We start from the raw sequence: 25,413 nt of genomic DNA on the forward strand, positions 1-25,413 counted from the left end.
CGAAATGTATGTCCTGTACTGCCCAGCCCCTCCTGGACAATGCAAGCTTCCACAAAGTCCATTCTTTCTTTAATAGAAAAAGTATGCACTCAACTTGCCATCCCAAACCCTTTCATTTAAACACATAGGATTAGATAAAATAGTAAAACAAGTTTATTAATGCCGAAGAGAGAGACTTTAAGTGACTGAAAAGAACGAGGCATAAAAGTCAGAAATAATGACCAGAAAATAAAGTTAAATTACTAATAGGACCTAATTTAACAAGCTCAGTTTTTCATCATGTGCTTTCAGCAGTCAGGCCCCCTTCTCCCAGAGTTCAACAAATGCTTCCTGTGTTGTTTGTAGGGCTGTGATTGGGGTGCATAGGTAGGGGGGTATCTGGTGTTTACCTCTCCCCCCCCTTTTCATAGTTTCAGTTCCCCTTTTGAAAAACATTTCCAGATGGGCACCAGAAGACCAAAGGCCTATAGGGAAAGATGTTTCCCGCGGCTTTTTTTCACCTGTTTGAGCTTCCTTTGTCTCCCTTTCCTGCTCAATGATGTTTCCTGCTTACATGCAAATTAAGCAGAGCACACATTCCTTGGATGGAGACAGACCTGTTTGCCAATCACAGTTTGGAACATGTGTTAATAACACCTTACCGCGGGTTTTTATAATTTCACATATAGTGTTGCCACCCATATGTTATAAAGACAACAGTGACCAGCAAATTGTAAGTTTTCAGATGACACCTTGCAAGATATATTGGTACAAAGATTATTACAATAGTGGTACAGGTGTGGACATAGGGGTCCATTTTGTCACAAAAGAGCACTCAGCCTTTGATGCAAGCCAAAAGGGATACACTTCAATTAAAGATTATGTCATTTTTCTGCTTTTGGTCATAAGAATGCACCCTGCTTTTCCCGCAGCAAACTAATGACTTTAATTGCCTCCTAAGATACATCTACATTCCTGGATAAAAATAACCTCCTTTTCCAAAGGGAGACGCGCAGGATTACTGCTCATCTGCATCACAGGCCTCTTTGATTATTTCTTTGTCTCCCTTCTCTCTCTCTCTCTCTCTTTTGGTCTGGGATTCCTTACTGTGGCATCGGACATTTTGGCGTTCTCCGCAACCTCACAAAAGCTTTGTGAGACCGTGGGAAAATCACATCCTCTCTCCGGGCTCCTGATTCCCTTGGTACCCTTTGTCTGTCTTTGTTCAGACTGAGCGGCTGTGTCTACACTGGGCCACTTATTCCGGAAAATCATCCTCTTTTCCGGAATAAGCTGCGAGCTGTCTACACTGGCCCTTGAATTTCCGGAAAAGCAACGATGCTCTACTGTACAAAATCAGCCGCTATTCCGGAAAAACTATTCTGCTCCCGCTTGGGCATAAGTCCTTATTCCGGAACACTGTTCCGGAAAAGGGCCAGTGTAGACAGCCCAGTAGTCTTTTCCGGAAAAGCGCGTCTACATTGGCCACAGATGCTTTTCTGGAAAAAGGGCTTTTCCAGAAAAGCAGCCTGCCAATGTAGACGCTCCTTTTCCGGAAATACTTATAACAAAAACTATTCTGTTTTAAGCATTTCCGGAAATTCATGCCAGTGTAGACACAGCCACTGTGAACTGTCTCTTTGGGATAAGGCTTGTTTACATGGGGAACAGCTGCAGAATATTCTGGACTAACTCTCCATGTGGACATTCTTATACTGGATTAACCCACTGCTGCTACTCTTGTACTTTAAATTCACTGCCTACCTTATTCAGGTATAACTTTTCTATGTAGACACAATTTTACTCTATACGGTATCTAGCAACAGGAAATTTCTGATGTTGGTTGGCACTGGTATTCCAGGGATCCTGTAGCAGAGTATAATTTACAAGACAATTTGTTTGTTAGTTCTGTTTATGAAGGCTTTGGTCCAATTTTTTGCCCATGGGCAGGTACATCAGGGGCTGAGCACTGCATTTGGACACTTGGGTGCATCTACACAGCACCCTAAACTTGAAATAAGATACGCAGTTTGCTCTACGCAAATTGTGTATCTAAGGCTATGGCTACACTGCCGCTTTTTTGCAGAAGAGGATAAACCCCCTCTTTCACAAGATCCTGTAAATCCTGATTTTTGAGAAATAAGGGATCTAGTGAAAGAGGGTTTTTTCCCGACAAATCAACCCGTCTACACGGGGCTTTTTATCGGCAAAACCTCTTTTGCAAAAAGAATCAGAAGAAGATATGCAAATGCGAGCGCAAAAAAAAGGCAGTGTAGCCATAGCCTTATTTTGAAACTATTTCAAAATAGCTTATTTTGAAATTTGGCTCGTCTACACAGCGCCAAATTTCAAAATAACACGCTGTTTCAAGCCGTTCCTTATCCCTTGTGCAACGAGGTTTACCAGGATGGTAAATCAGTGCGCCCGTTATTTTGAAAAATATTTTGAAATAACGGGCAGCTTGTGTAGACACGGGGTAGCTATTTTGGGCTATCTCCAGTATTCCGAAATAGCCGTGCAATGTAGATGTACCCTTAGGCACCCAGCCACCCATTTTAGACTGTCAGTCTTGGCATCCAGATCTCAGTAATCAATTTGCAGTGGTCTGGTTGTCTCACTGTGATACTGAGCTGTAAGAAATAGAGAGTCTCACACTGGGTAAAATGGGACCAATAAAATGGTCAAGACTAAGACAGCTGAAAGTGAAGGTCTTCTGAAAATGTTCTTAACTAGGCAGCCAACAGATGACTGCCTCTGTAGGTCCTCAGTCAAAAAGACCCTTTTACAATCCTGGTCATGACTGAATGTTGGAGCTGATGGATAAATCCAGTGTCAGCTTAAGGCAGTGGTTCTCAACGTTTTTGGCCCATGACCCACCCCACTCAATGCAGACCTTTCTGTGGACCACCAGCCAACCACCCATAATGACAAAATGGGTGCAAGAGGGGGCGAGGGTGCAGGATCTGGGAGGGAGTGTATAGAAGCAGGGTGGGGGTGCAGGGCCTGGGCATGAGGGGGATGGGGCGCTTACCTGGCTCCATGCTCCCCACCACCCTCAGGCACCGCCCTCTGCTGCTCTATTGGCCATGATTCCAGCCAATGGGAGCAGTGGGGAAAGCCTCCATGTGAATGGTTTTCTGCACTGCTGTTCCCCCAGCTGGGGAAAAGAAGGAGCGGCAGTACAGGAAGCCTCTTCGGCTGTGTCTAGACTACATGCCTCTGTCGTCAGAGTCATGTAGATTAGACACATAGGCAAAGGCAAATGAAGCCGCGATTTAAATGATCGTGGCTTCATTTAAATTTACATGGCTGCCGTGCTGAGCCGACAAACAGCTGATCAGCTGTTTGTCCGCTCAGCGTGCTAGTCTGGACACTCCCCTGCCGACATCAAAGCCCTTTGTCGGCAGCCCCGTTATTCCTCGTGGGATGAGGTTTACCGGGGCTGCCGACAAAGGGCTTTGATGTTGGCAGGGGAGTGTCCAGACTAGTGCGCTGAGCAGACAAACAGCTGATCAGCTGTTTGTCGGCTCAGCGCGGCAGCCATGTAAATGTAAATGAAGCCACGATCATTTAAATCACGGCTTCATTTGCCTTTGCCAAAACAACAAATCTACATGGCTCTGTCGACGGAGCCATGTAGTTTAGACGTACCCTTCCTGTCCTCCCCGCCCCCTTTTGTAAGGCAAGGTGGATGTAGGAGTCTTTGGAGGACACGGTCCCGAACTTGCAACTACAGCTAGTCACTGCATGGCTAAGTGGAGAATTTTCCTCCCCCCTCCTTCTACCTTTACCCACCTCAGGCCACTCACTGGGCCTGTCTGCTCATAAGAGCAGATTCACAGCGGCTGGTCATATTGTAGGTCCGTCACTTTCACGCTAACATGCTCTTTTTGCTGCTTCGCTTTGTGCGACAAGCTGTCGTACTTATAACATAACTTACATGAAGTATAGCCCCAGCTCGGGCTGCCACTGCATCTGGCCGTCAAGCGTGATCTCAAAATCATGTGATGGCCAGTTATCATGGATTTCACATGAGTCCCGCTGGGATTCAGTGTCTCTCGTGGGCTCCTCAGCCAGCACAGCAGATTGTTGCTTTAGGCAATTTTGGAAGCTCCTTTGCCTTCCAGAAATGGGAGAGAATAACTAAGAGGAAACCGTGGCATGTCATGGGATATCTCCATAGCCAAGACTTACAATTAGGCATTGAACAACTTTTGAGGGATGAGTGGCTGCTGAGCAAACATGTGACTGGGGGGTACTGAAAATAAGTATCGCTTGCAGGCAAATCTGTGTCGATTCTTCTTCTTAGCACATGGGGCTACACAATGTTTTCTTGTACTCCGCGTGCACGTAATACGCCCTACGTTTGGGGAAGGGGATGTGGGTTGGTGGCTGATACTGCCAAAGATGCCACTCGCTGAGCGAGCTGCAGAAGACAGTCCAGAGCCTCTTGATCTGAAGCATAAATAACCCCTGAGTCACCATGTAGCCACTAGAAGGGGACAAAGAGCTATACCATATTAATGTGGGTTGCATCCAGGATCTTGAGCGAATAGAAAAGCTCGGGAGCTTGCAAATCTGATTAGACATTGCAATGTAATATTTCAGCAATAGAAGAGGGCTTGCTAAGAAATGATAAGTCTGCAGTGTGATGTGGCAGCAAAAATTTAGGGAGAGGCTTCTGGCCAGGAGAGACAGGGCGCTGCAGGGGAAACACAGATGTGTCCCCCTCTTCTTCCTTCCACTTTGCCTGATTTGCCCTGATGGGCTGCAGCACCTCATTGCACAGTTGGGCCTCTCCAGCACAGACCCTCCACAGGCCATGCTGCAAAAGCAGGGACATCACACACCAAGCTGCACAAAGGGTTACATCGGTTTCTAAGCTTCAGGGTGTAGCCAAGTTACAGAAAAAAACAGCCAGCAAAGGGTCTGGTAGCACTTTATAGACCAGGGGTCTCCAACCTTTTTAAGCACAAGATCACTTTCTGAATTTAAGTGCAATTCAAGCTCTACCTCAAACCCAAATACCCTCACCCTGCCTCCTTTGGGCCCCTTCTCCGAGGCCCCGCCCCTGCTCACTCTGTCCTCCCTCCTCTCTCACTTTTGTGAGGCTGGGGAAGAGGGTTAAGAGACCTGGTGTGTGAGAGGGGCTTGTGGTAGGCAGTTGGGGAGTAGGAGAGGGTTCTAGGTGCAGGCTCTGTGAGGGTGTTTGGATGCAGGGGTACTCGGGGCTGGGGCAGGAGCTTGGGGTGCAGGAGGGGGTTCAAGACTGGAGTAAGAGTTTGGGATGTGGGCTCCAGCTGAACATAAGAACGGCCGTACTGGGTCAGACCAAAGGTCCTTCTAGCCCAGTATCCTGTCTGCCGACAGTGGCCAGCACCAGGTGCCCCAGAGAGGATGGACCGAAGACAATGATCAAGCGATTTGTCTCCTGCCATCCTTCTCCAGCCTCTGACAAACAGAGGCCAAGGACACCATTTTATCCCCTGGCTAATAGCCTTTTATGGACCTAACCTCCATGAAATTATCTAGCTTCCCTTTAAACTCTATTATAGTCCTAGCCTTCACAGCCTCCTGCAGCAAGGAGTTCCACAGGTTGACTACACGCTGTGTGAAGAAGAACTTTCTTTTATTCGTTTTAAACCTGCTACCCATTAATTTCATTTGGTGTCCTCTAGTTCTTCTATTTAGGGAACTAATAAATGACTTTTCTTTATCGGCCCTCTCCATACCACTCATGATTTTATAGACCTCTATCATATCCCCCCACAGCTTCCCTCAGGTGGCTTCTGGGTGGTGGTGCAGTGGGGTTAAAGCAGGCTCACCCCTGTCCTGGCCCTGCACCACTCCCAAAAAGCAGCCAGCAAACTCTGTCCCAAGTCCTGTTCTACCCCCTTTCTTCTCTGTAGAGATAGGATACAAATTGGGAGAGGGGGCACCTTGACATCTGCACCCCTTCTCTCTCTCCCTGCCTTGCAAAGAAAGCAGGAGGCCTGGGGTGGAAGTAGGGGGTCAGCTCCACGGCAAAGCGCAGCAGTGTGGGAAGGGGCAGGTGAAGTGCCGGCACTTGATAGCCTGTTGGCCAAACCAGTCAGGATCACCTGTCAGAGTCTCCAAGATCTACCAGTAGATCCCGATTGGTGACCACTACATAATCTCACAGATCTGAAGGTGGCGATCTTGTCACAGGCCAGCTCCTCAAGCCAAATACACAGGGAAAACTTGGAATTACAATACATATGCAAATTCAATTCAATTACTATTGGACTTAATCAAGATATGGGGTGATGGACCCTTTATCACTGAAGGTGCTAACAGCCTTCTGAATGGTATCCTTCCTGCCTTAGCAATCTATCCACTGGCTTGATCTTTATCTACTCAGGTTTAGCACCCTTTCTCCTGATACTTTATGCATAGAGCTAGGGGTGTGGGCAACAGAGCATCTTTCTCCCCCCATCCCTTCTCCTATTTATTTCGAGTTTTCTTATCCCCTAGACATAACTCTGGTCATCTGGAGAAGTGGTCTGTGCCCACAAAAGCTCATGATTCCAGCTACATGTTTTGTTCGTCTATAACACTGGTCACCAACCAGTAGATCAGGATTCTCTGGTAGATCTTGGAGCCTCTGACAGGGGATCCTAACTAGTTTGGCTGGGAGGTTATCAAGTGCCAGCACTTCAGCTGCCCCTTCCCCCCACTGCCCTGCTGCTCCTGCCCAGAGCCTCAGAGCTGCCTCCTGTTTGTTGTATAGGGTGGGGGAGACAGAGGCAGGGGGGCACTTATGTCACTCTGACCCCCTCTCCTGTACCCAATCTACAAAGAGTGAAGAGGGCGGGGCAGGGGTATTTGGGTTTGAGGTAGATCCTGGACTGACGTAAAGTCAAAAAGTGATCTTGTGCTTAAAAAGGTTGGAGACCCCTGGTCTATAAAGTGCTACCAGACCATTTGCTTGCTGTTTTTATTGGTTTCGAAGAGAGCCCAACCTCTCCAATGTGTGAACTCGCAGTTCCTGCCCGAAGGGAATCACAGCCAGTGGGTGGAGGACCAGCATACGACATAGGCACACATGTCTGTATGTTCCCCTGTGCTTAAGGGGAACCCGCATCCTCAGCAAGCCACGAGAGCAGCAAAATAGGCAGCTCAGGTAAGTCAGCATCTGAACCACCCTCTGCCTACTACATCATTTGTACACCTTTGCACTCCCAGTCACTGCTCTCTTCCAGCAAGTCCCGTTCCATCTGTCATGGCCAGTGACACGACATACACTGCAGTCCTCAACCACTCGCCAATGCAAAACCTTAACTCTGGCCTCATGAAATAGGCATCCGCAGGCCGGGGACTGGTGTGATGTTAACAGCCAGGCTGTTGCTAGCGGTAGTGTTCGGGCTCAGCCCATCCTTCTCCACTCTCTGCCCGTCTCCTGTTCTGACCGCTCCTATTTCCCCATCCACGCCTGAATCATGGTCTAAATAGCTCATTCAGGGACACAAGAAATTGTTTATTTCCCTGATCTGGCTTGTTGTCCAAGTGACACTCTAGCTCAGTGGTTCCCAGACTTTTTGGCATTATGCCCCCCTTTTTGATTTTTGAAAAAAATCCTCACGCCCCCCCAAAATAGCAGCAAAACTTGTTGAGCCAAAAAAAAGGAAAAAAGGAACTGAACAGGGCAGCAAAACTTGATGGGGCGGGAGGCTGGGTCACCTCGCGCCTCCCCCCTGGAATTTCTTCATGCCCCCCCAGTGGCACACCCCCCAGTTTGGAAACCTATGCTCTAGCTGTATGTCCCATTTAAAAAGTCTGTGCTTCCATGTGCATTTTTAATCCCCCTCCACTTCCATTTTAACTCAGCCACTCTGATTATATTTGCAGCTGCAATGGTTCAAGAATGATAGCTTTTCTCTTCCTTGAAGGTAGCCGCTTCTGTCATTAATGTGATATTGGATTATTGTTGTTTTGTTGTGTTTTTTTGTTTGTTTTTGTGTTTTGCATGCTGGAAAGCGACGTCTTAATGCCTATTGAAAGAAACCTGCAAAAACATGTGATGCAGCAAGACGCCAGCCCTACTGCTTATCTGGGATAATCAGCTGAGAGGCAGGCTGCGGAGAGATGATTTTCTCTAGCTTGCAGGCAGAATAGGAATGGTAACAGTTATGGATGAGAAAAGAACACCTCCCCCCCTCCAAGTTGCAGACATGTTCTGTGCTGTACATTCAGAATTAGTTGCACATCAAAAGAAAAGGGCTGTTTTAGGCATGGTGGAAACCGCTCTTGGCCTTAATTTAGGAAGAAGCGTTTACCCTTTCTGGCATGCTTATCTGCAAAGACAACATTTTGACAGCAAATTGATTTTCTATCACCCTTAAGGGGCGATTTGATACCCAATGTTAATGTCACCATCACCTCTGTTGAAACTAACTAGTCCAAACAGGATTCCAGCTTTCAGCCTGAATGCGAGACCTCCTGAAAATTCAATGGCACAGACTGTAACAATTAACCTCTTCTGGGCACACCAGCTGCAAAGTTCCCTCTTAAATTGCAAAGCTCAAATAAATTAAGATACATATTGACGTAAATTTGAAAACACTCAGTAATGATATTGGCCCACGGTATGTTGTTAAGCTCGAGTATCTGATCAAGGACATTGTATGAGCGAGTAAGAGTGTGAACCGCTAAATGGAAGTCAAGGACATGCTAGTTGTTTAGACAGCAAGCAAGTCTTTGAAAGGCAAAGAGTTTTGATTGATGGGAGAAAAGTAATCACTGAATGCCAATTGTGTTTCTCTCACCAACAGAGGTGGGTCCAATAACAACTTAGTCCCTTGCCCATCTTGTCTCATTAAGTTGCTGTCAATATTTGCAGCAGGTTAAAGCGTTTATTGAAAGAAAAGGCTCGTTTACAATACATGTGAAATTGAATGAGAGAGCCAGGCAGCCACTGCTGGTTTTCCCACCCTTTGCCAAGTCATATCTTCCCCTAAGTTCACAGCTGGAGGCCAGGTCATCTAGATTCAGCCCTCCCGCTGATTCAGTATTGCCCTGATCTTGTGTTCAAGTGACTTCAATGGAAAAAGCTCCCTTTGACTTCATTAAGTGTTGGCTGAAAACTTGGATGTGTCATTTATGCCTCAGTTTTTCCATCTGTGAAATAGACACAATACCTGGCTCACTGCTGAGCTGCAATTTAATACATTTGCAGGCCCAACCCTTAGTCATAAGTGTAGTGCACATGTGAGGAATGCCACGGCCTTCTTTGGTCTCCCCTATATTTGGCCCGTTTGCGTATCATTGCACTCGAGCCTTTGCTAGAGTTTGGAGCAGCCTTTGCGTTTCTGAGACTCCCACAGCGCCTATTATCATAGCAACTCAAGGGGATTAATACAAAGTGGGTCCAGAAACCGCAACACATGCAGTTTCCATCCGTGCTTCATCCCTGGGAAAAATATGTTCCGTATCATTCTCAAATCCCCTTAACCCATGGAGCTGGGGCTGTGACCCAGTCTCACCACAGCGAGGCAATTGGGTTCTGAGGCACTGCAGACTAAGGCACTGCTCAATGGGGCTATGTCTACACTGGCGGGGTCTTGTGCAAGAATAGCTGTTCTTGCGCCAGAATCTGCAGGACGTCCGCACTGCCCGCCTGCTCCTGTGCAAGAAGATTTACAGTACGGCGTGGTGAAAGAGGGCTTCTTGAGCAAGAGCTACGCTCTTTTTTAACAGGTGTAAGCCTCTTGTGCAGGAGCTCTTGCTCAAGAAGGCAGTGTGGACGCTCGGCAGGGATTTCTTGCGCAAGAAAGCCCTGTGGCTAAAATGGCCATTGGAACTTTGAGCGTCCACACTGCCATGGGCACGCGTGCGCAAAAGCACAGCGCGCACATGGCAGTGTGGACGTGTTCTTGCACGAGAACCCTTGCGCAAGAAGCCACCAGTGTAGGCATAGCCTGGGAGTTTAGGATGCTGACGCTGCTCCAGGTAGCGCACGCCCTTGCGTTTCTCGAGCAGTTGGTCTAGGGTAGTGGGTTTCAGCCTGTGGGCCACAGTCAGCAGATGACCTCTCAGCTTTCCAAAGGCATCTATGCCTCCATTTGAAATTTTGTTGGGGGGGGGGAGGGGGTAAGAAAAGGCAGTAGGACCCAAACAGTGGGGCGCACTGCCCCAGGGGGGTGTGGAGAACTGTGTGTGATGGGGCCTTGGACAGCCCTCCCTTGAGGAGGAAGATCCACCCACCCCTCTACTTTGTCCTCAGGTCTGCTGCAGCCCAGCTCTCCCTCCCTGCCCCCCCTTCCCTCCCCCGGCCACATCCTTGATCCTGGCTGTGGCTCAGCCTCTGGTCCCCCCACCCCCACTCCCAGCTATGCTCTTGGCCCCATCTGCACTGTTCCCAACTTGGGAAGGGCGGGTATTCTAGTACTGGTAAGGCAGTGGCAAAAGAGGAAAAGTTTGGGGACCACTGTTGTAGGCCAAGGTAAGCGTCCTAGGATCCAAAACTGAAGGGCTCCACCAAACCTATTCGCTGGAGGTGCCCCACCCTCCCCCACCCCGTTTTGGGAAGACAAATTCAGCCCAATAGCACGGTTCAGAAAACAACGCCAAGCGTGAGGCTGTGCCTGTTTTAGTGACGACTCAGCAAAACAGAGGCAGTTTCTATTAACGTCTCTGTCAGCCATGGTATGGCGAGCCGTGAGCAGTAAATGATGTGAGCGAAAACAGATGACCTGGAATTTAGATTTATGTCATAGACCATGGCTGAGTCATAATAATACAAGATTGTTTCCACACCCTAAGTCAGTGTTTTTGTTTTGCCTTGTTATGTAACACAACATGCGGCAGAAGCAGCTCACATTGTAGCTCAGCAGGACTCAATCGTAATGTCTTTCTCTCTGGTACAGGTTGGACCTCCCTGGTCTGGAACCCTCGGCATCTGGCCGGTCCTGCACGAGAGATTTTTTTCTGGCCCTTCTGTCCCACCCCCAACTTGGCCTGCCTTGGCGCTGGGCAGCTGCACGCCGCAGGTCTGGGCCCCACTGGGCGGCCGTGTGCCAGGTCTCCCAGCCCTGCTGGCAGCATTGCTGCTGGGTGCTGGGCGGCCCTGCCAGCAGCTCGCTATGGGCAGCCCACTGCCCTGCCAGCTCTGCAGGGCTCCCCTGTCTGCTGGCTCGTCACCAGGACTTTCTGGTCCTGCGCTATTTGTGCTGGACCACAGCGGTTGCTGGACCACAGTGTCCCAGTGTAGAGCGTTTCAAGCGATACGAAACAACAAATGGTCTGGTAGCACTTTAAAGACCAACAAATCATGTAGCTGGTATCATGAGCTTTCATGGGCACTGCCCACTTTTTCAGCTGACGCTCATAATCACCATGTTTTGTTTGTCTTTAAAGTGTTACCAGACCATTTGTTGTTTTTAAAGTTTACCCTGTACAGACTAACTCGGCTACCCCCTGAAGCTTTTCAACCTATACTGTTACTTAGAGCATGGTAGGACCCAGAGGAGTCATTCAGGGCTGAGATGCATGGTGCTAGGCACTGTACACAGGACCTGCCAGTGCCTGCCCCGAAGTGGGCACTGATTTCGTAATATTATCAGTCTTTGGATTATCAGTCCCAATACGATTCCATGGCGGTGTCCTCTCCAACTCTAATTTAGCTATAACATGGGGGCAGAGGGAACCAAATTCTTTCCAGCTGTCCTACGTGAATTTCAGAACACATGCAAGCCAGCAGTGTAATGCATGGTCTAAGGCACAGGTTGGCCCTCGCTGGTTCGGCACCCGTAAGACCTGGCTGGGCCTGAGCAAGGGGATTTTCCGGAACAGGGAAGGTCCCTCCCCTCGTGGCCATGCTACCACTGGGCTAGGGCACCAGCCTGCCCTTGGGGCTCTCCCCAGCCCTACTACTGCTGGGGCCAGAGTGCCACAGCCAGAGCTGCGCACTCGCCTGGCTCTGCAGCTGGGGCAGAACTCTGTAGCCACTGGGCTCTGTGGCCAGGCAGAGAGCTAGGGTTGGAGCTCCCTGGCCCGGGACAGAGCTTCCTGGATGCCTCTGGGGCTGGAGTTTCCCAGCCGCTGGAGCCAGAATGCAGCCGGAGCGCCGCAGCCAAGGATGAAGCCAGAGTTCCCTGGCTGACCCTGGGGTTAGAGCTCCTTGGCCAGGTTTGAGCTTTCCAGCCACTGGGGCCAAGGAACTTCGCAGAGGCCAGAGCACCTCGCCATGCCATCCATCCTCTTTTTCCCCCTCCCACACACACTCTGGGCTCCCGGCTGAGTTGCCGGTGCCCCTTACAGCGCTCCTGCCCTGCCACCAGACTTCCTTTTTCCTGGGCTCTGTGTTCCAGGAACATCCGTGGTCCAGGGAATCCCAGTTAAAGAGGTACAAGTGTATGGAAATGAATTCACTAGAAATTATGATTTCACAACTTGTTCTGCATGGGGCTGAAACTGAGGCCTTTGCTGGCAAACCCAGAGAGAGAGAGAGAAACATTGTGGCCCGAAGCTTCGTGATTAGATCATTCACTTGGAATGCAGGAGACCAGGATCAATTTTTTGCTCTGAGTCAACCAGGTCACAAGTGAATTGTCTAATCACCAAGGTATTAGCTAGGCCGCTTGCTCACCCTCCATCCCCCGAGATTCCATCCGAGACCTCAAAAACCTGCCCAAAGGAAAGGCTTGGTAAAATGATGGGATTCCATTTAAAAAAAAAAAAGTGGTTGCCACAAATTGGCATGTTTGGTTGAAAATTTACCCAGCCACTGTAGGAAACGTTCAGGGAAATGTACATGTAGTGTGTTGTGCGCGAATGTTCTCATGTCACCACCAGGCAAAGGTGGCATCAAAAACTATGAAGAAAAGTCTTCCAGTCACCACTGTTCCCTCTAAGCTGGGTGGCAGAATGGCTCTACAGCTGCTTAACGAGCCCCGCCCAGGGACTCAGGACTGCTATGCATGGAGCTGCCTGGCTAGGGGAGAGGCACGTCTCCCTCAGCTACAATCGCTCCCTACAATAGCTGAGGGAGAAGTTTGTTTACAGCCACCAGTCCTAGCTCTTAGTGTTCAGTACTGTTATTTAGCTCTAATTTACCTCTAAACGTCTTCTAAGGGTATGTCTATGCTGCAAGGCTACCGCCGAGATAAGCGATACAACACGATACAACTTGAGCTATGTCAATTGTGTAGCTTAAGTAGAAATAGCTTCTTTTGGCGCTGTCTACGCAGCAGGGAGTCTGAGAACGAGCACTCTTCCCCCGACTTCCCATACTCCTCCTACAATGAGGGTCACAGGAGTCAGAGTAAGAAGTCCTCCAGCTCGACGTTATTTCAACATTATGTCAAAATAACTGTAGTGTAGACATGGACTTTGTTATTCTGAAATAATGCTGCTGTGTAGACATAGCCTAAGAGACCAGTAAGCAGTGGACCTGTTGGTAATGCTGCTAGACAATATTGATCTCTCGTGGGTCAACAAATCCTCTGTTTCGGCATTGGTCAGATCCCAACGGTGCTAGACTAGAGCGGTTCAACCTGTACTGTAACTGTGGAAAGCCTAGGGATTCTTAAATAGCCCGCAGTCTGCCCTGCTTGCTTGTTTTTCCTGAGGGCAGCCAGAAGCCAGAAGAGCCCTACTGAGGAACACAAAAAGCTTAGGAGGTGTATCAATTATATCAGCACATCCAGGAACTGATGGCTTTATTTAGTAACTTTTAGTCCCTTGTAAAAATTGGGTCTTTTGGAAAGTAACTTCATGTTCGAAGGTTGTCTGGCACTATACAACTGCTTGGCAAGTGTTTTGCAAAGGGGATATTTTTACATGCAATTTAATTGGTATATGGACCTAAGACTGACTGAAAAGAAGGCCCTTGGAGATGTGCCATGTTATGGGTTGTTTCTTCAGGACCAATGATAGCTAATAATAGACCTTCAAGTGTATGGGCTGAAGAAGAGACCATCCCAGTATCGGACAGATTAAAGCAAATATACAGCTGAGAGAAGAAAAATTTAAAAGTTTTATTAAACATTAAGAATAACAGACAAAAAGAATTGGGCTGAGCAGCATACAGGATGCAATCCATTTCCTGACATACATTTAATTTGATCTTATATGTTAAACTTGTATTTAAACAGATGCTATCTTGTGGTGTTGCCCAAAATACAATGGTTGATCACTTGTAATGTTTAAATATTTTTTCCAAGTTTTAAAAAACAAAAATGACCCACACCCCTCACTCACTAATAAATCACACACAATCATTTTTAAAGTGACATCAGTGGCCGATAAACCCACAAAGGCAAGAAGTTCATCCCATTTTGCAGGGGCCTCAATCCAGTGTCTGTGTTGTTACATAGCATAGTAATGCTTCAATAGATAGGCACAGCAGAATGAGTTAAGTGAAAGTGTCAGCCCAGAATGTTTTCCTTAGTTCTGAATTCCTTGCTTTTGTGGATTGAAGTCAGCAATTTCATTCCATTATCCTGTTTATTTTAGTGCCAACAGCATCAGAAGACAACTCCTCCCCCTTTAATTCCTAAGGTAATAGAAACTATATGAATAGAGTTGAAACTAAAACAATACCACTGTTTAAAAATAAATCATTTTCAAAGTTGCAATAATTGACTGAAGGGCTAGCATCAAGCAAACTTATAGCCAATGCTTATTGTCTACTTATTAGATTTTAGTGGATTATCATGTAAAGATATGGTTTGATCCTTTTGAAATGCCATATAATTTGATAGACCTTTAAGAACTATTTTAGAGTTAATAAGGCCCAACAGAATCTTGAGTATGCGCGACACAGTGCTCTTATCAGTTGAAAACCAAGGTTAAAAAACGTTTTAAAAATTGTTAAGTCTTCTGGGAATGTATCCTAGGCTGAGAATTTATATTTGAAGGTTTATCACAGTTTTAAAAAAATGCATTAGATACCCAAATCCCGCTGTAAAAGAGGAGCCCCTGTCTCCTTTAGGTGCTTCAGACAATCCTAGTCAAAATGACAATGCCAATGGTGGCTTTAAATGTAAAGATTGACATGACTCTAGTGTTAGCAGTGCTTCTGGGTGTTGCTTTAATATCATTAGCTCTTGGACTTCCACAGCCCTTCTGGATTATTCTGAGTCTCTCCAAGTCAGAAAACATGGTTTGGTTTTGTTGTGCAAAATGCATTGTCAAACCTTCATGCCTTGACAAGAGTATGCTCAACCTGTAGATATGTAAGGCACCTGAACAGACTCAGAAGTGTTTGAGATGGTAGATGAGGTAGCTGCTAGAAACCTCTACTGGCACACAGTGGAAAGCCTACCTTGTTCCCCTGTTCTCCCTCCCCCGCCCCAAAAAAGTCTGAGACACACTTGTTTTTGTAGGGTGGCTACACAATACACACACTCCTAAAAAAAGACAGAAGTGCTCATTTATAAATTTACTCAGCTGCCTTTTTGTGTGGATGAATGATCGTGTCAACCGTGGAAACTACCAATACTTTGTTATTTATGTCTCATCTGATTTCACAACCACAACTTCTGCTATTTCAAACTTCAGCTGCAGTGTACTGTTGCAAATTGCCACTTTGCTACAGTGTGTCCATATTAACAGCATCTTGTAGAACCCTGCCCACACTAAATAACTTCTTTTAAAAAAACCTGAAACTCTCAGTTTGTTTTCTGGTCAGTAGATATATTGACTTGTATACAACACGGTCAGGGCAAATATTCCAAACATCCCATCTGGTTCATACTGGACAATAATTGACTTTCTACTCTGACCATTCCTGAAACTCCTGGACATGCAATCCACAGAATTAGTGGTCCACAGGATACTACCAAGTATTAATAGATCCTGTGACTTTTGAGGAAGAAAAATGGAAAAATCCCATTAAAGAATGGATATGTTTAATGTAGAACAAAATGCTTAGTCCTTTGTAACAATCTCTGTAAGCAATGGTTTACTGGAATGAATAACCTTTTTTATTTGAAAAAAAAAAGTGAAAAAACCCTAGAAAACTGTGAGCCAAACATGTAGCACCATATTTTCCTCACATGTAAATAAATGTATGCAATACATGAACTGCATAAATGAACAAGACTATTAAGAATTTCAGATGGAAACAAATTTTAGCAGCAGCAGCAGAATTGAAGTAAGCATGAGATTTTTTTGTTGTGTACTTTATTTTTCTGCCTCTACAAAATATTGCATCGTCCAATATATATTTGACTAAACTCCATGTTGTGCTTTTCTGTGTCAGACAGATTCTTTATATGTTTCTAATGGAAAACTATAAAGCCTCTTAATATTTCAGTAATACGAAGCACTCTGTCAAGCCATATTACTTTCAAAAAATTTAATTTAAAGCACAAAACATGCTGATGTGTCAGTGGTACATTTAAAATATTAACGACCTCTAAAACCCCAAAGCACTTCCTCTCTGTACAATATTAGTGAATATATATCTTTCCTATATATTTTAAACATGGAATAGCTCTTTCCTTTTCTTTGCTATATATAATATGTCTTTCAAAATACACTGTCAGTATTGGTATTTGAAAAATACTGTACAAAACACCCCATACTATAATTATTCTGTATAAACTTTATACATTTTATAATATCTATTCTTTTGGTCTATAGTAAACATTTACATTGATTGGATTAACCACAGTATATGACAACACCATTGCCTTCTGAAATTCACCAGTGTCTTTTACATTCATTTTCAGAAGTCCACTTTGTAACAGAGCATATGTTCAAGAGCAGATAGAGAAAACAGAATAAAGTTCAGAACCATCAGTTCAAGACATGCTCAAAATAATGTCGCTTGGAAAAGTGGGGTTTGCAAAACAGTGACTCTTCTAACTAAATAAAAATGCATTTAAAACAGCAAGATATAATCCTCAGAAAATATATTACAAAAAGTGGAAAAATGAATAGTTAATCACAAAATGGGACTCTGAACAATGCAGAAATGAAAACTAAACCAAAACCTCCTTTAATTTCAACATCAAATCTGATTTGAGCCTTTTAAATTTTGTTCTTGTATCAACTAATTGTCCTCTCTCTTTTTTTACACACACCAGGGATGCTTTCAGCATGCTCATATCAATGGGTCTTTTATTTATAAGACATTAAAACTCTTACTAGGTAGGGGACTCATCCTACGTCCACTAGGAACATCCAGGCAGCATGCGCTAGTGCACAATAGGATTATTGCTTTAGGTACAGACAGTGCAAAATACACACTCTGTATACTGTTAGTAGTTCTCCTATCTGGTGTTTGTGGAAATAAAAGGAAACTTAGTAGATATAGATAAGTCATAATGGGCTCTATAATGAGCAGAGCTAACTCAGTCTAATAGCACTTTAAATCTGAAGACAGCTATCACCAGAACTTAAAATACAACAAAAGCAATTTATAAATTAATATTTCTGTAGTGTTGCACTGAATTATTGTTTGTGCACTTCATTAGCACATTACTTTTTCTGATTAGACACAATTTAACAATAACTTGTTACTTTTGAAAACTGAGATTTATCTTTTATTATTTTTGTTTTTCTGGGATCTTTGTAAGTAAGTTGTGAGGCTGGAACTGTTTGGAACAACATAACAATCCTAATCAGAAGCAGCACCGGAAAAAAACAACAACAACAAAAAAACCTTACTATGGCAGTTCTCAATAGTCCAGGTAAAAATGTGTCACCCTTTGAAGAGGGTTTCATAAAAACGGGAAGTGCTGAGATGTGCACACACACGCATACACAAATGAAAAATAATGTAAGTCCATTTTGTTTCTACTTCTTGTAAAGTGCTGATGACAGACAGGTTGGTTTGGGTGTGGTGCTATCAAACAGGAAACACATTGTCCATCTATTAAAATGCCAACCCACAACAAAAAAGAAAGGAGAGGGGAACCGCCATTTACATGGGCCCATGCCGAGCTTCATATTTCGCCAGCACGTTCTTGCATTTGCCCAGCTCTTTCCGTAAGTCAGCCACCTCTTGGCGAAGGGCTGAGTTCTCTTTCTCCAGGAAAGAGGCGCGGATGGCAATCTGGTTTTCCTTCAGCCTCCGGGCATCTCTCGATCGCTTGGCAGCCATATTGTTCTTTCTACGTCTTGCCCAGTATTTGTCATCCTGCTCATTAAGTACATAAGAAAAAGAGAGAAGATATTAGATTTCGGTAAACTAACAACTCCTCGAGGCACGAGTTTCCACTGTTAACCACACTGCAATCTCTAGGCTCCAAAGTGACTTTACCATTGATATTTCACTGGCCACTGCTGTTTTCACTCGAACATCCCACTGACTGGTGACAATATCAGTAATTCCTGAGGCAAATACTAAATCTATGTGCAAGAGTCTCACAAACAGGCATACTTTTAGGCCTGCTTATTTACTTAAAGCCTAGTTCACACTACACCACCACCACTAGCGATCACTAACTAATTAAACAGGATGTTACATTCCTAGTCCAGTGTATCGAATTCTCCATTCACTTGTTCTTAGATGGGACACTCCCCCCCCCCCCCCATCTCCCTTTTTAAAAAAAGAAAGCAAAAAAAACCCATGACCCTAAATCTTGGGTTACAATTTCCTCTCATTCCTCTCCACAAAAATCAGCTTTAAGCAATTCATTATTGTGCCATCTCAGCCTCACCCATCTTTATTTTAACAATCTGCAATGGCAAATCCCTTAATCCAGCCTGAGCAGGGGTAGGCTGGAATTTCAGAATCACGTGTAGTCCAGAGACAACTGACTGGCCTAATCTGTTTACCTCTCCCCAGAGCTCAAAAGCCAGTTCTCATGCCAGGACAGAAACAGTTACCCTGTTAACAGCCAAGGACAACCAAATATGATTGTTTTAGGAACCAGCACCTGGCTTCTCCAGTCATCACATGCCGAAAACACAAAAACCTCCTTGCACGGAGGACCCTACATTTTCAGTTGCTGACATGAAATACTCCAAGGGCGCCTCTGATTGCAATTTTCTTTTCTTTCTGCATAAATCGTAAATATAACCTGGTGTAGAATGATTCTCAATGATAATTGACACTAGGGGTCAAATTCCCACTTTCCTTACACCTGGTAACCTTTCTGACTTAAGTGCCTTTACATAGACAGACCCTTCACAGCCCAAACAGGCGTGATCTCGATGGAGTTGTAAAGGTGTCGCTACAAGCAGAATTTGTCACAGTAATCACATGGTATCAGGAAATAGGTACAAAGCAAGGCTGGGGATACTCTGGACAAAGACGGTAACAAATTGTTTGGTTACAACTTGACATGTGAATTTTTTTTGACATTTTAACTATGATGACACCTGCTCCTGACAGCGCTTTCCTGAGGGACAAAAATAGCAAATGGTAACAGACCTTTTCTCTAATGCCATCAGTCTACTGTAAACACGTACCCATTCTCTGTCTACGTGGGGCCTGATCAAAGCCCACTGCAGTCCTTGGAAAGTTTCCCATTCACGTCAGTTGGCTAAAGATCTGTCTGGTGGGAAACCACAGCAGTTCAAGGCCATGCACTATGCTACGTCCTCACGGAAGCTGCATAATGCCAACAGTGTTTTCCATGTAAAAATAAAGTGGCCCAAGTCTTCAGTAAAGCATGTCCTTGAATCATTCAGTTGGGGTCCCTACAATTTGGTAATGTATTTGTGCCTTAGAGCTGAAAGCCAAATGGTGGGTGCAGAGCAGACCATGTTTGTTTGTTTATGTGTTTTTACGTAGCAATAGAAAACATTTCAAATTCACTTTTGAAACCCTGACCGAGGGCTACTGTCAAGTCCTATTTAAAGTTAGTTTTTTAATTTGCTCTCCTATAGTCTTAGAAGCTTGAAACGTTCTCTTTGCCTGTGACTTTCGGCAACCTCCAGAAAAAGGAGATGAAATTGTCGTGAGTGCTGATGCAAGCATGCTTGGAGAACAGGATTCTTAAACACTGCTGCAGTCGGCACAATAAGTACAAACACTGTGACAGTGTAGGTCCTACCTAAACAGCCAATTCTTTTAAAAAAAATCCACACCCCTGAAGTGTATTATATATTTTAAACTATACATTTAAATACGTATATGTATTTGTGTGTGGGCGTGTGTTTGTCCTTAGCTACATTACAGACAACTTCAAGGAAGTCAAATTATGACCCTGAACTTTTTGATTCGGAGTCACTGCACTGGCTACGTCTAGACTGGCATGATTTTCTGCAAATGCTTTTAACGGAAAAGTTTTTCCGTTAAAAGCATTTGCAGAAAAGAGCGTCTAGATTGGCACGGACGCTTTTCCGTAAAAGCACTTTTTGTGGAAAAGCGTCCGTGCCAATCTAGACGCGCTTTTGCACAAGAAAGCCCCAATCGCCATTTTCGCCATCAGGGCTTTTTTGTGCAAAACAATACTGTGTTATCCTCACTGGCCCTCTTGAGCAAAAGCTTTTGTGCAAAAGAACTTTTGCCTGAACGGGAGCAGCATAGTATTTCCGCAAGAACACTGACGATCTTACATGAGATTGTCAGTGTTCTTGCGGAAATTCAAGCGGCCAGTGTAGACAGCTGGCAAGTTTTTCCGCAAAAGCACCTGCTTTTGCGGAAAAACTTGCCAGTCTAGACACAGCCACTGTGTTTTACTAGACTTAATTTAGCCCCTTCCACGTCCACTTAGGGAAAGTGATGTTTCAGCCCATTGTTGGTCCTTAGTCATAAAGAGAATTAAGGTAGCCTCAAGATTGGAGCACAGCAGAGAGAGCTTCGCTCATTGTTCATTGGACACAACTGTTCAATATCCATTCATTCTGGGTGAATTTCATCCACTTTCATACCCTACTTAAGGCATTAGTGTGGCATATTGTAGAGCCTACTGTCTCTGCCCTAGTGAGGATAAAGAATAACAAAGATCCCAAATAAGATGAGGGACCTCACTGGACTAATCACTGTACAGACTTAGGCCAGCTCTACACTCATCCTGAGAAGAATACTCTGGAGATCAATCTTCTGGGGTTTGATTTAGCAGGTCTAATAAGGACTCACTAAATTCGACCATTGATGCTGCTCCTGTTGACCCTGGTACTCCATGGGGTCATGAGGAATAAGGAAGCCGATAGGAGAGTTTTTCCCATCGACCTCCCACAGTGAGGATGCCATGGAAATTCAACTTAAGGTAAGTTCACTCCAGCTACTATGCTATTCACATAGCTGGAATTGTATATCTTAGGTCGACTTTCTCCTGTAGTGTAGACCTGACCTGGGGTAGTGAGGCTGAGAGAGCTTAAGTGACTAGTGCAAGGTCACATAGGAAGTTTCTGGCAGATCTGGGGAAAGGTATCTTGATCTGCTACATTTCAGCCTGTTACCTTCACCATAAAGGCATCCTTCCCCTCAGGCCTGCTCTGATCACAATCTCACATCAATTTTTTCATGTGCACATTTCCACTGGCTTTAAGGGAGTCACTCCTGATTTACATCAGCATATGAAAAGAGACTCATGCTCCAAATATTCATGGGGAAAATAGCGTTCACATTTTGTTCTCTAGCAGCCTGATCACCAGTTCCAATTTACCTTCAGATCTTCTGGAATGAAGACTTTACGGGCTTTCTTAATCATTGGCTGTGGCTTGAGCTCTTCCTCAGAGAACTTGCGTTTACGAGGGTCAAACATCTCCTGGCCAGGAATGCTGGAGAGAGCAAGATCTGCCGGGTCAGGTTCATAGCCCACAGGAACTTGGATTGTCTCAGGGTCTATGGGACTTGGCGTGTTACGATTTGTTGGCAAGATCTGACCTAGAGAAACAGAAGAAGAGTTTAAGAGGGGTTTAAAATAAAAAAAAATAAATGCATCTTTGCGTTTGCACTTTAGAGAGTCTCAAAATATAATACAAGCAATAACTCATTAAGCCCCAAATACACTCATGGAAACTCTGTTTATTAAAGTATAAGACTATCCATTTTATATAGAATAGTATGGTAGCACTTTATAGACTAACAAAACATGTAGATGGTATCATGAGCTTTCATGGGCACAGCATAGTTAGTCTATAAAGTGCAACCAGACTATTTGTTGTTTTTTAAGTTTATCCTGTACAGACTAACTCGGCTCCCCCTCTGAAGCATTTTATATAGGGTTAGATAGCCCCAGTGAGGCATGAGACAATATTTTTCAGACATACCCACTAACTGTGGCTGCTTCCCTTTCTAGGTGCCCGGCATGGGACTCCTTATTACTCCAACTGGAGGGGCAGGTGCCCATCACTGCTGAAGTTCAAATGTTCAGCATCTCAAGTTGGGGACACACCATTTAAGGTTCCTAAAATGTTTGACCATTGAATATGCATGGCCTCAATTACCTAGCCAAGGTCAACTGACTGGTCTACACAATGACTGGTGCAAAAGCTAGTAGGGCTGTTAACCAGTTAAATGTTAGGTTGACCTAACATTAACCAACTAAGTGGGATCCAGGCTGGGGACTGCGCCAGCCTGGCTGGAGCAGTCCCAATCCATGGGACTCCTACCCAAGCCCTGCACTCGGGCTCAGTCTGTCACTGGCTGCTGGCTCCCCACCCCACTGGAGCAGCCCCTGCCTGCAGGGCACCTGGGCTCTCAGTGAACGGGGGCTGTCATACAAGAGCAGCCCCTGTCTGTGGCGGGACCCTGCGGGGCTGGACCAAGGCTGGCCCGAGCCATTCGCGTGCCCCGGGCCCTGGCGCTGCCCCCGGGAGCGTGACGCATGCGTGGCCCTGCCCCCGGGCACCCAGCACATGCGCGGCCCCGCTCCTGGGCACGCGGAGCATGTGCAGTGCCGCCCCCGCCCGACCTGGCATCCCTGCGCGGTGCCCACTACAATGGGGCGCCACGGGCGGTAGCCCGGTTAGCTCGTACCTTGGGCCAGTGGACCAGCCCCTGGCCTGCAGCAGGGAGGGAGCTGCTGCAGCCCCCACTGGATGCCAGTTAACTGGAACCAGTGAGCATTACCCATTTAGAGTGTTGCTTATTGGTCAATCAGATAACCAATTAACCCTTCACATCCCTAAAAGCTACCTCATTCATGAACGTGAACTATGGCTGTACAAAGTCTAGGTCCATCGTGAAATTTGATTAGTGAAAGGCACTGGAAGTATCTGGAAACATTAGGAACTATGGTGATGGCTTAAAAATAACCTGCTAAGGGGAGAGAACATGGGGGTATAATGTATGAGAAGGGCCACAAAATGTTTTAACTTCTTGTTTTTATGTTTGTAACATGGGGGAGGGATAGCTCAGTGGTTTGAGCCTTGGCCTGCTAAACCCAGGGTTGTAAGCTCAATCCATTTAGGGATCTGGGGTAAATCTGTCAGGGATGGTACTTGCTCCTGATGTGAAGGCAGGGGGCTGGACTTGATGACCTTTCAAGGTCCCGTCCAGCTCTATGACATATACCCCTTTTTTATTCTCATCTTTCTGGGTTTTGCTGGCTACTGTGAGAACTAGATAACTGCTTTTTTGCCGAGGTGGGGAGAATGCATGACTCTTTAACTGAAAGAGTTTTTCCTCCTAAATGTTTTTTTATGGAGTTTATGAGGTATAAAAAAAGTTTTAAACAATCTGACTAAAAAAGTCTTTTCCCGTTTCCTCTGCTCAGATTTCAATCTCTTCAGTCCTATTTACGTTAGGGAAATTTACAGCAGAGTAGCCACACCAGTGGAACGATACAGGTGTAAACCGCTAATATGATGCATTTTTATAGAATCGGGGTCTTCGAGGGATTGTCTATCCAGTCCCCTGAACTAGGCAGGACTAAATTTTATGTAGACCATCCCTGACAGATGTTTATCTAACCTGCTCTTACACATCTCCAATGACGGAAATTCCACAACCTCCCTAAACAATTTATTCCACTGCTTAACTACTCTGACATTATGTCCAACCAAAGCTGCCCTTGCTGCTATTTAAGTCCATTGCTTCGTGTCCTATCCTCAGAAGTTGAGAACAATTTTTCTCCCTCCCTCCTTTTATGTACTTGCACATTGTTATGTCTCCTCTTAGTCTTCTGTTCTCCAGACCAAACAAACTTAATTTTTCAATCTTCCCTCACATGTTTCCTAGACCTTTAATCCTTTTTGTTGCTCTTCTCTGGACTTTCTCCAATTTGTCCACATCTTTTACTAATACGAAACCTATTGCACATACTAAAAAAATGTTATGGACTTCCGTTCATCCTGGGCCAATCTTGCAGTCATCATTTGGGCAGCATTCTGATTGGAAACTATTTTAGTAACATAAGCCAATGTTACAAAAAAATACATAGGTGCCTAGGGCTAACATTTTTCAAAAGCATCTCAATGACTTAGGAGTGCAAATCTTATTGACTTCATAGTTAACGGCCTAACTTAAGGGGCTTCTATTTTTGAAAATGTTAGTCATCATTCTTGACCTTACTGATATAGAAAGTATATTATGATGTTAGAGATATAATGGCTTTCATAATAACTTAACTAACATACTGTTACCGGTACTTTTCATAACATCTTCATATTTCTATACACCATTGTCATATTTACTTTGCAACTTAATACCTAAAATCATCTCTTTAAATGTCATTTCTACCTGCAACTCAAGAATATGATCTGCTGCATCCTTTTTATTATTTGATATAAACACTAAAGCTATGTCTAGACTGCACATAATTAATGAGGCTCTGTTTTTGTGGGGAAAAAAATGCAAAGAACAGCTCTTGCGCAAGAGGAGGTTCTTATTCAAAAGGGAGCTGTCTACACAGCTCCTTTTTGAGCAAAAGCCTCTTGCACAAAAACAGACTCATTAATTTTGCAAATGAGGCATGGCGATATTCCACACTTCCCCTCATTTGCATATTTCTTGTGCCAAATGGGCGCAGTCTAGACATAGCCTAATAATATTGTGGGGAAAATGCGTAAAACAAGAGTTTACTCTCAGTAAGCATGCATGGCTTCAGTAGTACACATTTTAAAATAGCACCAATAACATCAGATTCTAGGAAAGGCTGGGATGGACTCGGGGGAAGAAAAAAAATTGGATCAAAGTAATTAAAACAAGAAAGAAATCTGAAACCATTCAGGAAGTAATGTTCTACCAACAGTGGAGTGTTTCCTTCTCCCTCTCTAAGGACATAGCACACTGCTGCCATCCCATTGTTGAAAAGTAGATGGTTTCCTACCGTGGTTCATTAACAAGACCAGAAAAAAAATTAGCCCAGCGCACAACCACATAGGTAACAGTAGGGATGAAGAATCCTGGTAAAAAAGTTAACCGGGCCTGCTGCACCGCAGGCTGCTCCAGCTAGGCCTGACCTGCGCTGTAGGCTGCTCCGGAATAGCCCCCCCTCCAACCAGTTACCCCAATAAGCGGTTAACCAGTTAATCTTTTACATCCCTAGGTAACCACCACCTAGCACCCCTTCCTAACAAATCTACCACTAATAACGACAGTTCCAGCATAAAAATCATGAGAGG

The 25,413-nt window shown here is 45.0% G+C and overlaps 1 protein-coding gene across 2 annotated transcripts in view; it reads right to left on the reverse strand.

Moving 5' to 3' along the window:
* Positions 1 to 13,962: 13,962 nt before the first annotated feature.
* HLF (HLF transcription factor, PAR bZIP family member) overlaps positions 13,963 to 25,413 on the reverse strand; it is a 48,499-nt gene continuing 37,048 nt past the window's right edge. The window contains exons 3-4 of one of the 2 annotated variants that reach the window (XM_006125142.5): positions 21,510 to 21,730; positions 13,963 to 18,091 (exon numbers count right to left, since the gene is read on the reverse strand). In XM_006125142.5, coding sequence (XP_006125204.1) covers positions 17,873 to 18,091; positions 21,510 to 21,730 — 440 coding nt within the window. In that variant the 3' untranslated portion in view covers positions 13,963 to 17,872. The remainder of the gene's footprint in view (positions 18,092 to 21,509; positions 21,731 to 25,413) is intronic. The other variant, XM_006125143.5, reaches the window with a different exon arrangement.

Source organism: Pelodiscus sinensis, chromosome 20, assembly GCF_052426305.1.
Source record: "Pelodiscus sinensis isolate ZL-2025 chromosome 20, ASM5242630v1, whole genome shotgun sequence".
In the NCBI taxonomy this organism is placed as follows: domain Eukaryota; kingdom Metazoa; phylum Chordata; order Testudines; family Trionychidae; genus Pelodiscus; species Pelodiscus sinensis.